The 21,995-nt window shown below is 34.5% G+C and overlaps 1 protein-coding gene across 2 annotated transcripts; it reads right to left on the reverse strand.

The window, feature by feature from the left end:
- Nucleotides 1–489: 489 nt before the first annotated feature.
- On the reverse strand, nt 490–20,154 carry LOC136035546 (synaptophysin-like protein 2). 2 transcript variants are annotated; one of them, XM_065717401.1, is made up of 5 exons: nt 20,064–20,154; nt 17,982–18,103; nt 11,688–11,877; nt 8,742–8,927; nt 490–2,945 (listed from the first exon to the last, which is right to left on the reverse strand). In XM_065717401.1, exons 1-5 carry the CDS (start codon nt 20,121–20,123, stop codon nt 2,823–2,825), a joined length of 681 nt encoding a protein of 226 aa, XP_065573473.1. In that variant the 5' UTR covers nt 20,124–20,154; the 3' UTR covers nt 490–2,822. The 2 variants fall into 2 exon arrangements, with proteins under 2 accessions (XP_065573473.1, XP_065573474.1); XM_065717402.1 differs by lacking the exon at nt 8,742–8,927 and having other exon boundaries at nt 2,599–2,945.
- Nucleotides 20,155–21,995: the final 1,841 nt, after the last annotated feature.

The following is a 21,995-nucleotide window of genomic DNA, read 5'->3' on the forward strand; positions in this document are numbered from 1 at the left end:
ATTTTGTACTTGGACGTTTATTCCAATATTATTTATACATCTTAGACAGTAGTATCTAACAAGCCATTTTACATTTCAAAACCTCTCCCCCTAACGATATTTTTAGATTTGTTCATTAAATAAAGCTGTTAATGTTAGTTGGATTGTAATTTTTTAAGGCAATAAGCAAGACTCTCTGCATTGGAAAATACTGATGTAAAATTGACAAAATATAAAACACAAGTAGCACTAAGCAAATGTCCAACAAAAAAAAAAAACAACAAATTATTACAGATTATTACAGACAAATGTATAAATGTATTACAGACATTATTCACAATATTTATTTAGTTTATTATTAAAGATTATTACAAGAGTTATTACAGACAAACAAATCACCTAGATATACTGACAATAGTTGTTCTTAGTTTTTAATTTTTATATAGTATTTAACCAGTTTTAGAAACAGAATTGAGCGTTTTGTCTTTTTTTTCTATCTATTTTTGTTTTGCTTCCATTCCACCTATCTATTTTTGTTTTCATCTATTTTTGTTTTGCTTCCGTTGTTGTAAGATAATCAATTTATCAATTGATCTAAAATAGTCTCTTAAATAGAGACTATAAATAGAGACTAAAATATTAAAACTATTAAATAGAGACTAAAATAGTCTCTGAAATAGAGACTAAAATAGTCTCTTGCTGGTTGCATTTCCTTGGTACTAACTTTCTTAGGCTCGAAATCCAATATAGCAGGTACGGTGCTGGGACGATCAAGAACTGTTTCTCATAGAGACTAACTGTCTGGACTTTCAAGTTGAGTTTGCCTGGAAGTCTAGGTTAGAAACTGCCAAGGTGCCTAGGTTAGCAAGATTTTCGGAGACTGCCTAAGGCAGTGGGGGTTAGCCTAGCTTTTCCTAGAGACAGACTGTTTTGACTTCGTCAAAAGTTTAAAAAGGCGCTCAGTCTGGGGCAAAACAAGCATTTCATTGACAAAATACAGATTAGCAATGTTTTAAAGAAAATTTTATACTCTCCAGGAAACAATCCAAAGAAAGCATAATTTTTATAAAGGAAAGTTGATTCTCAATTTTTGCAGGTAAGGTTGTTCTTTCTGTCATGGATGAAGAATTAAAGCCATGAAATATGAGAAGGAGGAGATGAAATATGAGGAGGAGGAAAATGACAAGGAGGAGAAGGATTTGTTACAATAATAAGTCCACATAACAGCATGGAATTAGAATTATTTTTTTTAACAATTAATATGATTTTAATAAAAATTAAATCAATCAAATTAAAAATGGTTGTAAATTAATTAAGTTTAAATTATTATTTCAACTTAGCAAAATAAATTATATTGTAAACAATTAATTTGATAATTCCTGTTAAATTTGAATTAGTATTTTTGTTAATACTAAACAGATGCCCCCTAATTTTCAGATCAAAAAGATGTACTACTCTTCTATTTTCTTTCAGGCCTAGGAGATTCACTAAAAACAACACTAAGGGGGAAGGGTATCAGATTCTCCAAAGGTTCAAATATGAACACAATTAATATGTCATATATTTCTATACTAGAAATGACAAATTCTTTGTCTAGACAATAATGCCAAAAAGAACTCTAGGCATGATTCTAGTCAACATCATAGATCGACATAAAACAGTTCGATATTTGCCTTTCAATTGCTTGCAATGCTTGACTAGAACCTATCTCGACAACAAAAATTCCGTTTTTCAATAAAACGGAAACCATTTTTCACACAAAATCCAAAATATTCAACATTGTCCAGGGATTGCCATGTAAATTATTTTAAAGTTAATACTCAGTCCAATTAAATTCCTACCCGTTCCACAAATTACGGCCCATTAAAATAATGTTTCATTACCTTATTATCAAATGACTGCCCCCCCCCCCAGTTCGTGTATACGTTTAATATTTAGGTTACCAAATGTTTTATATAGCTTAATCATATTTCAGCCAAATTGAAAAATTACAGCTACTTTTTAAATTCTAATTAAACAGATCTCCAACGCCTATTGCTCTGTGTTAGAAACAGGAATGTGCAATGAAAAACCGAGCTAACAGCACACATTAAATGACTGTCATTAAACCTAACATAAACGAAGCCGCGATTGAATCTGCATTACAAAGTCGATAGACAATCGGTACCATGTCGAAATTTTGCTCGTTACTGTGTGATTGGTGCTTTTTATGGCAACTGAGCATAGCAAATCGAATAAATTTTGTGTGCATCAGTTTCGAATTCAATATTTTAATGCTGTTTAGTGCTAATTAAGCTGGGGCGTCATTAGGGAGGGGGCGTCGCCCCCCAATGATGTGGAAAAAAATATTATATGTCCATGCCCCTTGACTATCCGGATATGGACCCCTATTGCCCCCCAATAAAAATACTAGAGATTCGTCCCTGTAATTAACCAACCCTTACCTTTCGTTCAGTTGGTTAATTGATTCTATGTTCCTTGGCATTCTTGAACACAAGCAAACATTCATTTGCCGATGTCGTCAAAACACCCTCCAATTTGAATTTGGTCCTTGAATTTGTTTTTATGAAGATAAGGAAAAGAAAAATCGTTTTTTCTTCAACATAAAAGTCGACATGATGCCATCGTTTTGTAAATCGAACGACCGCCACCGTCGACAAAGATTAAAAGAAAATGTCAAAATTCATCATCGTATCGACAGAAATGCCAATTCAACCGCGGCTCTGGAATCGACAAAAGTGATTCACAATTCAGTTGAGAAAAATTCAGATCAAGTTACACACATTGTGCTTAAATTAGCGAGCTATACATAACTACTACACACTGGTCAACAGAAAAGTCGATTAAGCAACCGGGGTTTGGATAGTAACTCCTGGAGGCGGGGCACGAGGTTGAAACCAAGCTGTTTCTTTGTAAACAAACCATAAATTAGATGCCCAGAGGAAGAAGTTTAAGAATCCCAGAAGCTGAAAGAAAAAAAACAGTAAGATACAGAAGTTATAGAAATTAGAAACAACAATTTTAAAACAGCCATCAAAGCTGCATGTGAAATTAGACTTCGCTGATGCTGAATATAAACCTTTACTCATTGTATTTTTTTAGAAAACACTTTTATTCATAAGATTTCTTACCAAACAATTCGCGGTAAAAAATTGTAAGCAAGAAATGACTTGACCCAATAGTAACTAAAACTCTAGAAAGTGGAATTTTGATAAAAATCGATACATCAAAAGAATTTGTTTTTACGATGATTCATAAAATAAAGTCGTTTTTATGAGACATGGAAGATTTACCTGATTTACGATAAAGGGAGAAAGTATCCCCCGAAATCCAAGGAATCTTATTGAAAATATCACCATCAGAGTCAGCTTATCAAGGAGCCCTACTGCAGAGGTTCTGAGCTCTCAAAAATGTAGAACTTTGTATTTTCTTTTCTTTTCCAGAAGAAGGATTACGGATGCGTATTTATTTTTTTTTCTTCTCCAGAGTAATCGTACCGATCCAATGGTTTTAGAAGATTGGGGAATGGCTCATTTGAAGGGAAATAAAGAGTTCTAGTACCCTTTTTAAGTGATCAAAAAATCGGAGGTCAACTAGCCCTCCTCCCACGTCCTGTTTCCCCAAATTCGTTCGATCAAATCTTTGATGCAGTCATTTTGTTCAGCATAGTTAAAAGATCCAATAACTATGCCTTCGGGGATAATATGACCCCCACAGAAGGGCTGCAAGTCATAAAACGTGTCTGTTATTTACATACAGTAGGCTATACTTTTAAGATCTCATAATTATTCACCATACTTTTATGAGAACAACATTAAGAGGATTCAATACTTTAAACTTGTGAGACTCAACGTCGGTTGATTGTCTCAAAGGCAAAGACTCCATTAGCGAATTCTCACAGGGAACACCTTATCATTGAAACCTATTGAGAACTTGTGATTTGATTATGAAATAGGATTGAAAAGATAATGGAATTGTGTTGGCAAAGTTTTTAATCAAAGCGGGTTGTACCACATAAAATTCGAAGGGCTGTCAAATAGATCAAATGAAACTTCTTTTGAGCTGTTTTTAGCCGTTTTCCTAGAAGGGTAGAACGTTTTTAGGGACATCCCTTTCCCGAATAGAAAAAAGTGATTCTGCTCCATTTGGTAAAAAAAAAATAATACACTTTCTAATGATATAAGTTTCTCTAAAACTAAATATATCTATGAACTTCACAAAACAAGAGAAGTTACGAGGTTTTTCGAAAATTTCAGGGAAATATCCATTTTCAAACAGTTCGTGGTAACGAACTGTAGTAAGGAGCGACCCGGCTCAATAGTAACCAAAACTCTAAAAAATGGAATTTTGATACCAATAGCTACATCAAGTTTAGTCTTACCCATCAAAAGTTACGAGCCTGAGAAAATTTGCGCTATTGTAGAAAATAGGGGGAAACACCCCCTAAAAGTCATAGAATTTTAACGAAAATCACACAATCAGATTCAGCGTATCAGAGAACCTTACTGTAGAAGTTTCGAGCTCCTATCTACAAAAATGTGGAATTTTGCATTTTTTGCCACAAGGCAGATCACGGATGCGTGTTTATTTGTTGTTTTTTTTTCTCCAGGGGTGATCTTATCGACCCAGTTGTCCTAGAGTGTTGCAAGAGGGCTCATTCTAACGGAAATGAAAAGTTCTAGTGACCTTTTTAAGTGACCAAAAAAATTGGAGGGCACCTAGGCCCCCTCCCACGCTAATTATTTTCCCAAAGTCAATGGATCAAAATTCTGAGATAGCCATTTTATTCAGTGTAGTCGAAAAACCTTATAACTATGTCTTTGGGGACGAATTACTCCCCCACAGTCCCCGTGGGAGGGGCAACAAGTTACAAACTTTGACCTGTGCTTACATATAGTAATGGTTATTGGGAAGTATACAGGTGTTTTCAGGAGGATTTTTTTTGGTTGGGGGGAGGGGTTGAGAAGAGAGGGATATGCTGGGGGAACTTTCCATCGAGAATTTGTCATGGGAGAAGAAAATTTCCATGAAGGGAGAGCAGGATTTACTAGCATTATTTAAAAAAAAATAATTAAAAAATAAATGTGAAAAAGCTTTTTCAGCTGGAAGTAAGGAACAGCAATAAAACTTAAAACAAACAGAAATTATTACCCATATGAGGGGCTCACCTCCTTCTAATACCTCGCTCTTTACGCTAAAGTATTTTTAGTAATTTCAACTATTTATTCTACGGCTTTTGTGATTCAGGGGTCATTCTTAATGAATTGGGATAAAATTTAAGCTTTAGTGTAAAGAGCGAGGTACTGACGATGGGGCGAATCCTCTCATATATGTAATAAAAACATGAGAATACAAAAGTTCTTTACGTAAGCTAATTTATAAGTTACAGAAATCTTTTACCAATAAAAATATTCGTAAAAAATTAAAAGTTCTAGTTGCCTTTTTAATTAACCAAAAAATCGGAGGGCAACTAGGCTTCGTCCCCCGCTCTTTTTTTCTCAAAATCATTCGATCAAAATTATGAGAAAGCTATTTAGCAAAAAAAAAAAAAAATATGCAAATTTCGTTTTGATAATTCCTCTGCGGAGAGCCAAAATCAAAACATGCATTGATTCAAAAACGTTCAGAAATTAAATAAAAAAAACAAGTTTTTTTAACTGGAAGTAAGGAGCGACATTAAAACTTAAAACGCACAGAAATTACTTCATATATGAAAGAGGCTGCTACCTCATCAACGGCCCCGCTCTTTACGCTAAAATTTTTACTTTTTAAAAAAGAAGAATTGAGAGAAAGATTCAAACTTTAGCGTAAAGAACGGGGCGTTGATGAGGTAGCAGCCTCTTTCATATACGAAGTAATTTCTGTGCGTTTTAAGTTTTAATGTCGCTCCTTACTTCCAGTTAAAAAACCTTGTTTTTTTTATTTAATAAGAAACAAGACAGACAACCAAGCAATGAAAGAAAACTTCGAAAAATATAATCAACTTGCAACTTTAAATAATACAAAACACCCAAAAGGGATTAGCAAAACTACGCCTCAATTTCATTGGGATCTCTTTTTCTGCAACAGGCAGTATCCAATTATATGAAATATTTTTTTTACCTTTAATATATTTATAATTATATCAAAAATAATTTTTTAGAAGAAAGCAAATACGAGGAAATTTACACCTCGATAATTGATTGGCAAAGAGAAACTAGAAAGAGCGATTTTAAATCTTTCGGAGCACATTAATTCTTACGAGCATTACGTGAATTACGTATTACAAGTGATGTTAGCGAAAATTCTTGTGGAAATTTAATAAACAGCAATTTCACTATTCTACTTATATAGTACTAAACAACATTTTAGCCACGAACGGAGAAAAAAAAAACTAGTAGTGGAGATCTAGATACTAGACAACTGAACGTAGAGCCATTTTTATAGTCGCTTTGAAAACCAAACACTTGAAGCCCGATTTAGAATTTGGTCCTCAGAATTTTGCATTAGATTAGAATTTGAATAACTAGATTAGGATATGATTGAAGCAGTTTTATTAATTGGTAATTAATAAATAATAATAATAATAATAATAAAGTAATGGTACTTTAAAAAGTAATTGGTTATTAAAATTATCAAAATAGCAAGCTTGCATGTACCATTAGCATAATTCTCCATCCATTGGGAGATTCCTGAGTAACTCCTTTTCTTTAGATTTACCCTTGTTTCTTTGGCCATAAACGTCTCAATAGTACTTGTATGATATAGCCCTTACCGCTCAAGTTGTTTATCCATTGATGCACTATAGAGCCAGTTTTTATTCGTTAGTTTCTTTCAGCTTAGCGTGAGACAAGACAAAGAAAAGTCATGGAAAATATATAATATGGGCTATATATTTGCAGATTAGGAGGGGGATAAAGTATTTGGACACTGTGAAGTTAGAAAACTATTCTTACTACATAACATGCGGAATGATTGTACTAACACATTAGGCATGCAGACCCACTATACTTTACCCCTCCCCCCTCGTAATGTGCAAATACACAGCCCAAAAGTATTATATTTTTATCTTATTTTGGTACATTTCATTAGGATTGAGTGTCAGAGAAACATATTAGAAGAACATCAGGTAGTAATGTTCTTCTAAAAGTAATTAATGATAATATTAAAGTAATTAATAATGTTCTCTTCCAAAGTAATAAAAAAATAATAAATGATTAGATTAGGATATGAATAAAATGATTTTGGATTAAAATTTTATATCCTCTAGCTTCATGTGATTACGACATTTAATTCACCAGCAGGACGATTTTACGAATATGGTTTATATCAGCATTAAGCAGTAAACCAGGTGAAGTATCAGCGTTATATAAACAGAAGGCACTTCGAACGCCTTCACAACGGTAATGCACCAAATGATCCTGAGCCTTGAAATAATAGCTTTTCTAAGAAAAGCTATCTTAGATAATTTTCTAAGAAAATTGTCCAGGAAAAATATGAACCAGTTTCTTTCAGTTTTAAAAAATGAGGAAAAAAGTAACAAGGATTTCTCCAGTTAATCCTAACCCACGAGTCAAATTTTCCGTCTCGTGCTTTCATCGAAGAGAGAAGACACCTCCCTCCTCTAAATCGTGACAAAATGAAAACGCGTATATTTTCATATGTTAATGCATCAAAGGCATAAAAGCCAATTTAAAATGCAGCCGGCTCTGATGGGAGGACATTAGACTCTCAATTCTGAGGTCAGGGTTTCAGGCTCCTGATGCAAAGTTTTCTGTAAAATATATTCGTTTTTAGACAAAAGTTACTTTGTGGAAGAAAGGACATTAGGCTATGTTTTGTACAAAGAATTCGACTAAAGGAGAGGTGGTGACCTTTTTCTTTCCAAGAGTATCTACGAAGCTTTAATTTTGATAAACCTACTCTATTTTGTCTCATGGCAAGGCGATTGAGTTGAAACGTTCAAGGACAGTTTTTTTGGTAAAGGCGGGAGAGGTGTTAGACAACTTAAAACTTTTTGGGTGGGGGAGGGCAATTTGCCTCGAATACCTACAACAGAATATGCACTACATTTTTATATGTCTGTTTTTCGACAGGCTCTTTGTCTAGTTCAGATGTTTTTATGTTAAGAGGTTTTCAAAAAGAGAAAATTTCTGATTATAATTAGCTTATAATTTCTTACAATTTCTAGCAAAACCCTGACAAGGTTCGACACGTCCTCTTGTTTTGAGACTGATGCTGAGCCTCTCGTATTATTGTGGCAATATCCAAGAAAAAACAGTCATTTCATTAAAAAAAACTGAAAATTCAATAGAAAATATAACAGGGCGTCTCAGCTGTAAGTACACCATGACAGCTTTTCAAAAATTCAATAAGTAGACCCATTATTATTATTTCAAATTTTAGTTCTTCAAAAAATGACTTAGAATGAATTTAAAATCACCGAGGACAAAACCTCGCAAACTTGATAATATATCAATAATATACCTAAAGATCAAAAAGACATTTCAAATAATCGCCACAAACTTAGATAACACGGTTTTGTATTTTAAAGTACACTGCTAGCTTAAATTATTGTTTGATCTTCCGACTTTCAAAAAATAAATAAATGAAAGTCGAATATAAAAATGAAAATAAAATGAAAATCCACTCCGACTTTTAAAAAAAAGGAATAAAAATTACACGAACTTGCACAAAATTTTCAAAATGGAAAAATAACAAGAAAATCGTTAAATACACTTAGAAAATAGAAGTAGTCATAGCAGATAGCAGAGAATACTTACAACTGATATATCCAAGGAGGCGAAGTTTCCATGAAAAACTGTGGCACATTCGTTCTCTTTACAATATGGCACTTTTGGGAGCCAGTTGTCTGGATTCGATGTGTACTTTAGACCCTGAAGCCCATTGGCCCATGCAGAGCTCCCAGAAAGCCAAAACACAGCAAGAACAGTACAAACAATGAAATCCTTAAATCAACAGATCTTGATCAACTTAAAACTCATTACTACTACTACTACCAACAGCTCACCGCAGCACCAAACCGCCTGAAGCCAACACAGGTACGTACGCTTCTCCTCCATCCCAATCTATTCAAAGCCTCCCTATTTACACACTCCCAGGAAGCTCCCATTTCCTTTAAATCTTTCTTTATGGCATCCCCCCAGGCGAGGACGACCTGCTTTTTGTTTAGCCGTAGACGGTTGGCCAAAAAGGACAATCCTTTGGCAATCTGTCATTCTTCATCTGCAGAATGTGCCCCTGCCATCTCAACCTTTCTTTCATTATAGCCCTAGAAAGCAGAACTGAACCAAATTTTTCGTACAGACTACTGTTTGATATATGGTCAGTCAGGCGTGTACCCAGAACAATCTGTAGGCATTGCGCTTTACCAATACCAACATAATATTCATTTTCACACGGATCCCATCTAGCGCACGTCCACCACTTTCCATTACACACACTCAATTTTTCTTTTCTATAGTAAACAACTCATAAAATCATTCCTCATCTAAAAAAAAACTTTTAGTGGTAAAAATAAACAAGAGAAACCCAAAAAAGGCAGAAGTGTTAATTAAGTGACAAGAGAGGGGGGTAGGGAGAGAGAGGGAGAGCAGAGAGAGAGAGATAGTCCTACCTTGACAAAATGGTTTGCTAAAAGTGCGGTTTTTCGAATTCTACCCCATGTCTTCCTACTAAGAGTCAAATATGCATGGATATACGCTTACATGCGTAAATGTAACACAAAAAGAACAGTTAAACAGGCTATGGTCAGAAAATAGAAGCATAGGAGTGTAAAAATAATTTATAATTTCTTCCGTAAAAATACTAATTAACCTTCGTTTATTTGTTTTATCTATTGTCAGCATACAGGAAGAGCTCACTGTGTTTATGCCAACATAAATATACTACTGCTACTAACAACTCACCATAGCACCAAGCCACCCGAAGCCAACATATCTACGCAGACTCCCTCTTTACACCTTCTAAGGAAGTTTCCATCTGACTTAAATCTTTCCTTATGACATTCTCCCACCCCAGCCGAGGACGACCTCCTTTCCGTTTAGCCCTAGACAGTTGGCCAAAAAGGACAATCTGTCATCCTTCATCTGCAGAATGTGCCCTAGCCATCTCAACCATTCTCTTATTTCAGCCCTAGAAAACGACATTGAACCACGCTTTCCATGCAGACTACTGTTTGAAATACATAAATGTGCCTTGCTAATTCAATCCTAAGTAACATTAAATGACTATTTTCATTCATCCATTTATCCTCATAAATGATATGTCATTTCAAATACAAATTTGACAGTCTGGTCAATTGATAGCCATGGCAACACGTAGGTCCAAATAGGAGGAGCCAAAGGGATGATATTTAATCCTGCAGAACAGTTTTGCCCCATAGTTACTTGTCCTGGACATTATGGGAAAACATACCAGCTTATTTTTGGAGGGCAGTTTATTTGACATAAAACTGCGAAATAAAATCAAAACAAGCATGACTTCCTTTTTTGGATAGGAATAGGAAAAAAATACGAAACTACACATTTGAAGTTTAAACCGGCGGTGCTAATCTGATGATTTTTTGAATAGAGTAATGTTCAAAATCATCATTTTCAACATCATTTGCAGCATTCAAGGTCATATGACTTTTCCTCACAACATAGTTTATAAAACTTTATCATAATTCATACTTTAATTATAACTCTATTATATATGCTTTCTATTTGGATGAGTACAATTAAAAATACTGAAACAAATTCAGAATAGTCCATGTCTATACATGAAATCGATATAACAGGGGGAGCGTTTTCAAAACAGAATCTATACCAAGCAGAATACAAGATTTATCATCTTAAAATGCGCCAGTTTTATTACGAAATTTCAAGTACTTAGCTAAGCATTAATCTTTGGTACTCAATAAATCATTTGCACATTTAAACACAAGTGCGAAAGTAGAAAATTGACAAAGTAGTTCAAGAGAAGAATTAACTTTTCAACATATCACCTTTCGATTAATGTAGCCGAGGAGTGAGTGGACAGGGGTCCTCCAACCAATATTGTTCCAAAGTATCTGTTACCCATAAAAACCAGCACTTATGAGAAGTCAAAATTTGGGATACTTCAACTTTAACTTTATAGTAAAAAAATGTTTCCAAAATGTCGCTACCCACCCCTATTTAAATCTATTAACAAACAATAAATTGCTCAAATTTCTAAATAAAACCACATTTCTTTATTTGATTAACTCTATTTTTATTAGATTTTTTGGCACCCTTTGACAAAGGTCAATTAACAGCAAAAGTAACAAGTTGAGGAGTAGAAAATGCATTTTCGTTCTTTTGACTCCTTTAAAAAAAATCTCTTACATTAAAAATCCAGCCAAGCCAAGACTCCAAATGATACTATGGACTACAATTCATAACATCAACTATTGGAATTGGCAATTTAGATGCAACCAAACTACTTTGAGCAGCAGAGGGCTGTTCCAGTGACAATAAAGATTGGTATTTGGCAGTAAAGATTTGGTATTAGACAATTATTTCGGCTGTACTTCAGACATTTTTATTTTGGAGCAAGAGGGCCTTCAAAAGCGACCCTCTCCTGACCAATTTATGTTTTAATGACAACCTTTAAAGATTCGTCAACAATATAGATAGTCACTTGAAAATAATTCTGTTAAAAACATACATTTTTTGTGAAAATAGAAAACATTAAAAGTTTCTTACTATAAGTGGATAAATTTTATTGTTAGTATAAACGTCATCACACATCAAGTAGAAGGCCAAAGAGCCCAAGGCATACAACATTGAGAGAACCCCAGTAGCAACAAAAAATTGAGCATCTGAAGAAAAATCACCAGAATAATCATAAGTGAATGCATCTTTGCATGCTTGAGCTGTGTGAATGTGATCCAATCTAGAAAACCAAAATTACGTTAACCAAAAATAATATCTACCCAACCATGATGAGCACATATTTGCATGCTCTAAATGTGTAGGTGAACTCATCTTTTCATGCTTAAATGGAGTAAATGTGATCCAGCGTGGAAAATCCAAATTATATTTTGCCAATACTAATATATATCCAAGCTGAAGTTCAAAATATCCATTCATACACAACAGTTTTTGTTTGTTTTATTTTTTATGGAAAAAATCACTGAGAATTACTTAAAAGGAGTTACCTGATCTTTTATAATGCTAAGTAAAGTCTTACAGAGGCCCCCCTGCCACCCTCCTAATGATTGCTGCAATTGTAATGACAACAAGAGCAATATATCTAAAGGTTAATATCATATAAATACATTAAAGATGAAACACTAATCATAAAAATTTTAAGCATTTCAGTATATTAATGTGATGTATATATATATATATATATATATATATATATATATATATATATATATATATATATATATATATATATATATATATATATATGATGATTGTATGGATGAGTAGGGTTAAGGCCTCATTCAAGTGCTGGTCTATATTAATCACTAATTTAGGAAAACAGTCTTCCTTTTCTCCTTCTGTCTCTTTTTTTTTTTATGTGTTTGTGCTGTTGCATTGGTGATTTCTCTTTTCATGATATATATATATATATATATATATATATATATATATATATATATATATATATATATATATATATATATATATATATATATATATATATATTTTATTTCTAACCCGTCATACAATACAAAGTAAACAGAGACGGAGTATACAGACAAAACGACAAAAAAAAGGAATATGAGAAAAAAAAACAAAAAAAAAAACATCACAACAATGGAATAATTTATAAAGAACATTCGATGAAGCACCGAACCGCTTTTGCATACATACAACTTTAAATATCACTGTACAGCAATACATACATACATACATGCATATTTAATTCCCATAAAAAAAAAAAAAAAAAAAAAAAAAAAAAAAAAAAAAAAAAAAAAAAAAAAAAAAAAAAAAAAAACTCACTACAAAAGAATACACAACACACAAGAAAAATAAAGAACACATGAGTATCTAACTACAAAAAATAAAAAACCTATTGCCTCAAAATAATTGCCCAAGGATGAGTAACAATATTAGAGTTATATCTGGCGATCTGGGCTAATATTGCTTCATTAGGGTTGATGATCCCATACCGACTTGTCACAATACGGTTACTTGTCCATGGTGGAAGCCGTAAGAGGTACTTTGCATATTTATAATATGTAGACCGCAATTTTTTCTTATCTTCCTTTTGGAAAATCCTCCAAAAGGGACTTAGATACAGATAATGAGGTAGTGCCATTGCATTATATAGATGGGCCAAAATCCGCCGATCAAACTGACGCTTATAAACTACAACACGGCTATACGCTAAAGAGATCCGCTTCTGCAGATGACTCTGCAAAAGATGACGTGTTTCAAGCACAGACCGACCAATAGGGATCCCCAAATAAACTATGTGTTCGGCAAGCCGAACAGTAGCACCACCCAGCCTAACATCAACAGCAGACCCTTGCTTAGCATTAAATAACAACACATCAGATTTCTTTTCGTTAAACTGAAGGCCTATTTTTCCATATTCTACTTGAAGCTGGATAAAATTCTCCTCTAAACCGTGAAGGAGGCGGCTCAAATTAAGTACATCGTCTGCATAGCTTATTAACGATAGATCAATTCCTCTCAGAATGTATGTCAGATTTGACTTAGATTGTGGTTTAACGATGCTGTTATTAAATGCGGTAGGTGATGTCAATGCACCCTGCCTTACACCTTTTTCAACGGGGAGTACCGGGTTATATGTCAGGTTTGGTGTTATTGGTAGCTTAAGCCTAGCTTTTAAATTTTTATACATATCATATAAAGGGTTTAACATACTTGGATCAACACCTACTAGGCCCATATCTAAAATAATCTGCTCATGAATTAGTGAATCAAAGGCCCTTCTGACATCATGTGCAGCGAGAGCTATGCTCTCACCGCTTTTCTCAGCATCTATCAAAGCCGAAACAAGAGCAGAAAGAGCGTGACCACTACCAAGACTAGGCTGAAAACCGAATTGATGGTCTGGGACTGTGCATTTCGACCGCAGTTCATCGACAATAAGTGCCTCAAATAACTTACAAAAAACTGTAGCCACAGTTATAGGTCGGAAAGACGAGCACTGGCTAAGTGGCTTTCCCTTTTTAGGCACAGGTGTTAATATAATATTCCTATTGAAAAAGAATCAGGCACTATACCCAGGTTAAAAATTATTTGAAAAAGCAGGGCAAGGTGCTCAAGGAGCAGCTCGCTGCAAGACAGCAGGTGCTGAATTGATATACCATCACAACCGCGCGATTTCTTTTTTTTAGTTTTCTAATAGCAGAACGGATAGAACACCTCGTAATTTTAACACCCGGACTGTTTTCTTCTCGCTTTCGTGAGAAGAAATCATCCAGTTTCACACCGAAGCTTTTTTGTAGCTTGATATCAGGAGCCGAAAATTCATTTCTATAATGCTGAACCCAGTTATCTCGAGATATTGAGGTCATTGTTACATGAGATCTTTCTTTAAACAATGAAGACCAAAGTTTATTTGGGTGGGTAAGGATAGTCTGAGATGAAGAACGAATATTTGCACTACGGTGTAGTGAAAGTTCTTTCACGAATTTACGTTTACTATGAATTCGAAGCTTATTCACCCACCCGTCTCGAGGACATCCAGCCTCACGCCAAACCGAAAGCCAGAATTTTGCCGAACTACACGCGTTTTGAAGATTAACATTTGCAGACCAGCCTGGTACTTCGGTACCAGGCCACACCCGTCTAAATGGTACAGCTGACTGTTCAACGAGACGTAACGCGTGCACAAGCTCACCACAATAAATATTCAACTGAATTCGTGATTCCGCCGGATGGTTCTTAGAACTAACCATCAGCAGATCAAAAGGAACGCGGATTTTTGAAACAAGTTCATCACAAGTCGACTGAAATGAACTCATAGACGCACGTTTCCAATCACAAACAAAATAAGGACGCTTCTGGAGCCTTCCAGGAGGAGGCGGAACACTACTATTTAAATCAATATTGAAAAACAATGGAAAATGGTCAGATGTAAAATTTGAATCAGAAACAAGAACCTCACTCGGTGTAAGTGATTGAGTGTGCATAACATGATCTAGGTTTGACATTCCCGAATTATGAATATATGAAAAATTCTTATTCTTAGACGCGAGTATAAATTCATCACCTAACATACCGAGTAACATATTAGCACGATTAGAACTTGAACTGTTGTTGCCGCTCGGGTTTTCAAGATCACAGTTAAAGTCACCTGTTATCAGACACGAAAGTCCACGTTTTTTAATTTTATCAATACATTTGGATAGCCTTGCAATACTTATGGCAAACTGTCTATCTAATCGATCATCACGATAGTCCGTAGGGAGGTAAACATTCACTATAACAATATCATGCATTTTGATAGCGAGAAAGTCTAATGCCGAGTCAAACATAGAAGTTGATAGAGAGGATCTAACGTAAGTCACAAGGCCACCAGATGGCCGGCCATGAGTGCGAGAGCGTTTGGCTGCAACTGTAAAAACTTGATGGTTTGGTGACAGGTTCAATAACGGAAGGCTGAGAGAGGTTGCAAAATGTTCCTGCAAACACACAATATCATATCTTGAAAGAAGGTCCTCGATAAAAATAGACCGGTTAAGGATATTTCCATTTAAATTCCACATTGCAACTGCATGCTTAGCACAAGCGGGTTCTAGATTCATTTTGGTAGGGAATTCATATTGATTATCGCTTTATTAGCCGGACATCTTATGTTATAGCATGTATGGCCTTTCTTTTTGCATATAATGCAGTACATATCTTTAGTGCACAAATTATCCTTCGTGGATGTGTGATCAGAAGCACCACAACGACCACATATAGGTGTCAATACGCAATTAGTCGCTAAGTGACCAACTCTATGGCACGAATAACATCTTTTTGGGAGAAATTTGAATTCTTCAGCAGGCAGCTTCTCATAACCGATTCGGACTGAGACTGCAAGAAAGTCTTCGAGATCCTTACTGGTCCCGAAATACAGCTTGAACACTTTGGAGCGCTCAAAGCTACCGATTTCTATTGCTTTTAATGCACATGGAACAAGGGATTCTATATCAGTTTGGGTCATACTAGGTGGAACCTTTTTCAAAACAGCAATAAACATTTTCTCTTTGAGCATGGCAGAGACCTCAGGCTTACTAACTTTCATTTTCTCAACGATCTTTTCAGCAGAAGATTTGGACTTGACGAATAATTTCCAGTCCTATCTCACCTTTTTTAGCTCACTTATTTCGGCTGAGTTGGGGCAGATGGTATCCAAAAACTGCTTGCGAGCAATGGGATTATCAAGAGACTTTGGCATTTTAAGAACAACAGCATAGGATGTCTGGGGATTGACTGTTACAGGATTGGCAGGGCCTGGGACAATACACGCTGAAGGGCAACATAGGCTCTGTGCTTTAGCCATAGACACAAAATTCTTAAATTCTAGACATAAATCATTTACCTTGCGGGTTAACGTAGCGCTTGCCTTGCCAGGAATTGTGGGGACTTCGTCCGGTTCGTATATAAAAAACTTCGGCAGTTCCACTGAATTCTTATCACAGTAGTCTAAAAAGTAGCATAATTCGCCACAGACCAAATTGTTTTCTTTGCTTCGCTCACCAAATCGTCGGCGAAAAAATTGCAACCAGTTTTGATAATATCGGCATTTGCATTTCCTTTTGATTTCGCCCGCACGGCAAAATTTAATATAGCGTTATGTACTAGTCTATTAGGCTGCATCCCATGAAATGAATCCAGTTCACACACAGTTCCAGACTCAACGTCAGATAATCCATTATTTAACAAAACAAACAAATCCAATCTTTTTTGCACAATTTCTCAGCAAACACAGGTAGATCGGTATTTGTACGAGTGATGTAGATAATGAGATTCAATCTTTACACTTTCATAATAGTTTATCCTTGTAACTTGAAAAAATAATCCGTCTAATTTAGCTTATGTTCACGCTTCAAAAGCAAGGTAATTTCCAGAAAAATGTTATTTTTTGTTCGTCCGCACTGAATGAAAGCTAGTTGAAGACTGATATATATATATATATATATATATATATATATATATATATATATATATATATATATATATATATATATGTATGTTATATTTTATATGTAACATATATGTACATAACATAATATATATGTCATGTTTTATAATCTAGCAGGTGTTGACTATTTAATCTATTTTTTCTCTTAATACACACTTCTGAAAGTGAAGCCAAAATGTTTGGACTTTCATTTATATATTTTTTGTAATTTAAATTTGTATATATTATATATTTTTTAATTTTCAGTGTCTTAATTAAAATTTCAACCATTTTTCTATTATAATTTTATTTACATTACAAATAGAAAGGTATTGAAGTGTAGGAAATTATTTTAAGGTAGTTCTTCTAATTTTTTGTTTACACTGGTGACATGTACATTGCAATGTAGTTTTCACCAGGATATATATTGTTACCATCATAATTGAAAGTACAATCTGACATTTTGACCTTACATTTTTTTAGTTTAAAACTTTGGCTGCTAAATTTTTGCTTTGTCCACACTTGTTTTATTTTCTTTAGCTAGTTTTATTTTTTTACATGTTTTTCTCTTTCTTGTAATTTTGTTATTTGCTTTTGTCTGTTTTTTACATGTTTCGAAGATGACTTCAGAGATTGATATCTCTGAAACATTGTGATATCTGAAACATCAGATATCTGAAACATTGTGTCTTTTTTTGGTTTGAAGCCTGAAATAGCCTTAAGATCATCCTTCAAAGCAAATTCACATAAAACAAATTTAGTTATTTTTCTGAGGATGGTTATTGGTTGCATAGCCGAAACACCTGTATACAATACTTTTCCATCATTGTCTTGGTAATAAAATTCTTACAAGTATTTTGTAATATCATCTAAACAATAGGCCAACTAAATAAACTTACCTAAATGGGTAGACAATTGACACTGGATGGACAGTTTCACTGCCATTGTCCTTGCATTTAACCATGAATTCAATAACTGTAGAGAAGCTAGTAAGGCAAGCAAAAGCAAAAACAGCAAAAACCTGGAAATTAAAGTAAAGCATGCAAATAAAATGGCTTACCCTATGTTCAGATGAAAGAATATTGATAACTTACAAGAGTAGAAAACTGCCACAGGCATTAACAACACTGGCAGATTCAAGGGGTGGGGGACCCTAATTGACAAAAAAAAATCAGCAACAACATGTAGAATTAAGTGTTTCTTGGCATTTTTCCATTGTAATAAAAAGAAAAAATTAGCCAAATTGGTAAAATTAGTGGAAAAATAAGTATGTCATCTCAGTCTCTGAGAATGTCTCTCAAAAAATTATGAAGCTTAAAAAAAAAAAAAACAAGAAATGCCAGATGATTACCTTAACCTATCAGAGACAGCATATTCTGACATTCTAAAGGCTGGTGAAAATAACTGATTTCTCTGGCAGAGTCTGTATTACATCTTAGACAGTTTCTTTGAGTGACATCTGGTAGAAGAGGTGGTGGCAAACAAGAATAAATCAGGGACAATGTTTGTTAAAATAAATTTGAAGGTAGTTATGACATCCCTGCATGTGCATCTATATGTTAGGCTTAGTAGTTTGAGGCAACAGAGACGTTCACAATATGGGACTGTTTGGAATTTGCTAATGTATTTTGTTGCTAGCCTTTGGACTACTTCTAGGATGAATTTGTCTTTTTTGTAAAAATGGGATGAAAGTGTCATGCCAACTTCAATTTTAGGTCAAACAAAAGCTTTATATAGGGTTGTCATGGCTCCTGGAGAGTGGCTGCTGATGGTTCTCTTTATTGTTCCTAGGGTCTGGTTAGCTGATGAAGAAGCAATAGTAGCATGAGAATCAAATTTAAGTTTTTCATCAACCCAGATCTCTATCCTTGGGAACAGCCTCAATGTGTAGGTAATTGAGAGTGTACCAAAACATAAGTTATTTTCTCCAAAATGAAGGACATGGCATTTAGATGTGTTGAAGCTCAATAACCATTTGGGCATTTGCCCAATTATTAAGCTCATTTATATCACATTGAAAAACACCTGAATCAAGTTGTTTTCTGATACCACCAATAAGTTTGGAATCATCTGCATACAAAGTTAAATATTTGTTAAACTCACTAGGGACATTGTTAATAAAAAATATTGAAGAGTGTAGGACCAATGATAGTACCATACAGCACACCACTCTTGACTAGCAATGAATTGGAATAAATCAGCATTCCATGAGATGCGAATATTATGACTTATTGAGTCCTTTCAGCAAGAAATGCCTTAATCTAGCCAACAATATGGTTGTTTATTTCTGCAGCATGTAACTTGACAATCAGTCTCCTATGGCAGGCCCTATCAAAGGCTTTGGCTAGGTCAAAGAGGGCAACATCAACAGGAATTCCCTTGTCTATTAGATCTGTAACAAGATTGTGAGACTGTAGTAAATTTGTGTCAACAGATACTGAGGATGAGTATTGTCAAGACCCTTAGATTTATTTACATTAATTTTTAAAACTCAGAATTTCTAAAGTCATCAAAGGTCAATGTCTTCTAGAGGGAGAAGGATTAAAGGTAGGTACTTCAAATTACCTTTTCTATTACCCTATTAATGTATTTTTGTTAGATGGTAGTGATGGTGTTCAACTTTCATGCATAGACTATTTGAAAATGAAGCAACTAACTTGTCAGTTTAACAATACCTGGGACCATCAGAGGGACAGGGTACATTGTCAGAAAAGCAAATGTGATATTGCATAGAGCATAAAATGAGCAATTTTCAAGTTTTCCTTTAGAAACATGTTTTCTTATGGATAACCTCTAAAATACAACGCTAATAGGCACAATAACTGGTTTTACAGACATTTTCAAATCTGAATAATTAGGGAAGCACAACCTAGAGGTAGAAACAGAACATATTCAACCCTATCAAGCACAGGCTCCGTATTTAGTCCCCATTAAAAATTTTTTTGTAAACTGTATGTTCAAAGAAACTTGCAAATACGTACAAATTGCAAAATTCTGATAAATCCTCTTGGGATTTTTAGAATATCTAAATCCAGCTCCATTCTCAAATTTTAAAAAATTATTTTTTTAACGCCACCTACGTAACAGATTTCGCCGATGCAAAAAAGCTATGATCGAATCAGCATACACAAAAAAATATTTAATAATTATTTTTTTGTATACCTTTTGAAAAGACTTTATGAAATAGTCAATTATATTTTTATAAAGGACATTTTATGCTTTTATTTTTTTTAAGTGACAAAGTTTCTAGAGAATCTGAGATAACAGACAATGTGAAGATGGATCCTCACGCACCATCCTTTAGATTCTGCTAATGACAGCCATGGGAGAAATGTTTAATAGCTTATATAGCAGTGTAAATTTGGGGAGGGGGTTGATTTTTCCCTCTAGATCCCCCTAGATTTTGAGAAATAATTTGTTTTTAGTTTTCATTAAAAAATGAGCTTTTTGGTATTTTCTTTATAAAGAAATTCAATTGACTCCCTATATTCAGATAAAATTTACCTCCCCCCCCCCCCCTACATGTACACGCATAATAGTTTCGTCAATTGGTACTACTGAATAATTTGAAGTCAGCATTTGTTTTCTTGAGCTTCTTGCAGTTTTTCTTCCATCCCAGCTTACCCCTTGCCAGCGGACAAAACCAGTCATTCTGGTGGTGGGTGTTTTCCTATTCGTGAATTACAGTATTTTTCCCATACTGTGTGATACTAATTAAATAATAAATCGTTGCTTGCAACCCTTAAACTGTGTTTTTCATTATCGAAAGGTACTTATATTTCTCTTTAGCTCATGAAATATTAGATTTTAGTAAAAGCTCATTGGGAGAGCTCCTACTAAAATCTTTTTTATTTATATCATCCTTATACATGAAAAGAGTACTAGCATTGCTTCTTATCCAACTTATCAACCGATGTTGATGGCCAGTTTCTTCTTCTTCAATGCCTGTATGATGTTCTCATCAAAAATCCATTTTTTTGCGCTTACGTTTTCGCTCTGAAGGGTCTTTTCGGCTGCCTCTTTTATATTTTCTTTGATTGACTTTCATTTGTCTTCGGTACTTCTCGCTAACCATGGCCAGGATGCTATACAAACTATAAGTCTCTAAGTGGCATTTTTCCAGAATTTGTTTTGTCTCCTTGGCTTCCCACATAGTTTGCTGAGGGAATGACTCTTTTTCACACGTCTAGATTGAGGAACACGATGTACTTTACTAGTGTGTGGTCAGACTCGTTTTTAGAGCCAGTATTAGCGCCTCTAAGGGGTTTACAGTTAACCCTAGAGCTTTTCCAGCACCCAGATATTGTAGTCTAGTTGAGATCATTCTCATCCATTTCGGAATCTCCAGGTAAGTCTTTGAAACGGTTTGTGCCAAAACAAAGAGTGCGCTATGACTAGGTTTTTCTATTAATCAAGCTCCACGAGTATTCTCTCTCACCCACAAATATGATTTATTCCAAATATACTTACAGCTCATTTATTATGGTCTTCATGGCTACCGACGTAAGCATTGAAATCGCCTACAATGATCAAAAAACGTCCTGATATGAATCTTTCTAACTCTGTTAGAATAGGAAAAAACTATTTTATTAATAACTCATATTAGATTTTTGTGGGAGTATTTATATGACAACAATATCTATATTAAGTAAGTACTCTTAAATCAGGCCAGACCCAATTGCAAGGAGATATACCGCCATTCTAAATGGCTGATTGCGGATTTATTATTCACGAGGAGTCCTACACCAGTTTGAGCTGAACCATTGTTTGGGCTGGACTCAAAGAAGAGAAAAGAGTCGTGTCCATCAGGAGTAAAAACAAGTTCATTTAGATGGTTTTGTTTGACCTCATTTTAGAAAGACCAATCGTGTTCATGTCATAGCGCTTGAAATCTCCAGCAATAAATGTTCTTC

The sequence above is a fragment of the Artemia franciscana genome, chromosome 14 (assembly GCF_032884065.1).
Source record: "Artemia franciscana chromosome 14, ASM3288406v1, whole genome shotgun sequence".
NCBI lineage: Eukaryota > Metazoa > Arthropoda > Branchiopoda > Anostraca > Artemiidae > Artemia > Artemia franciscana.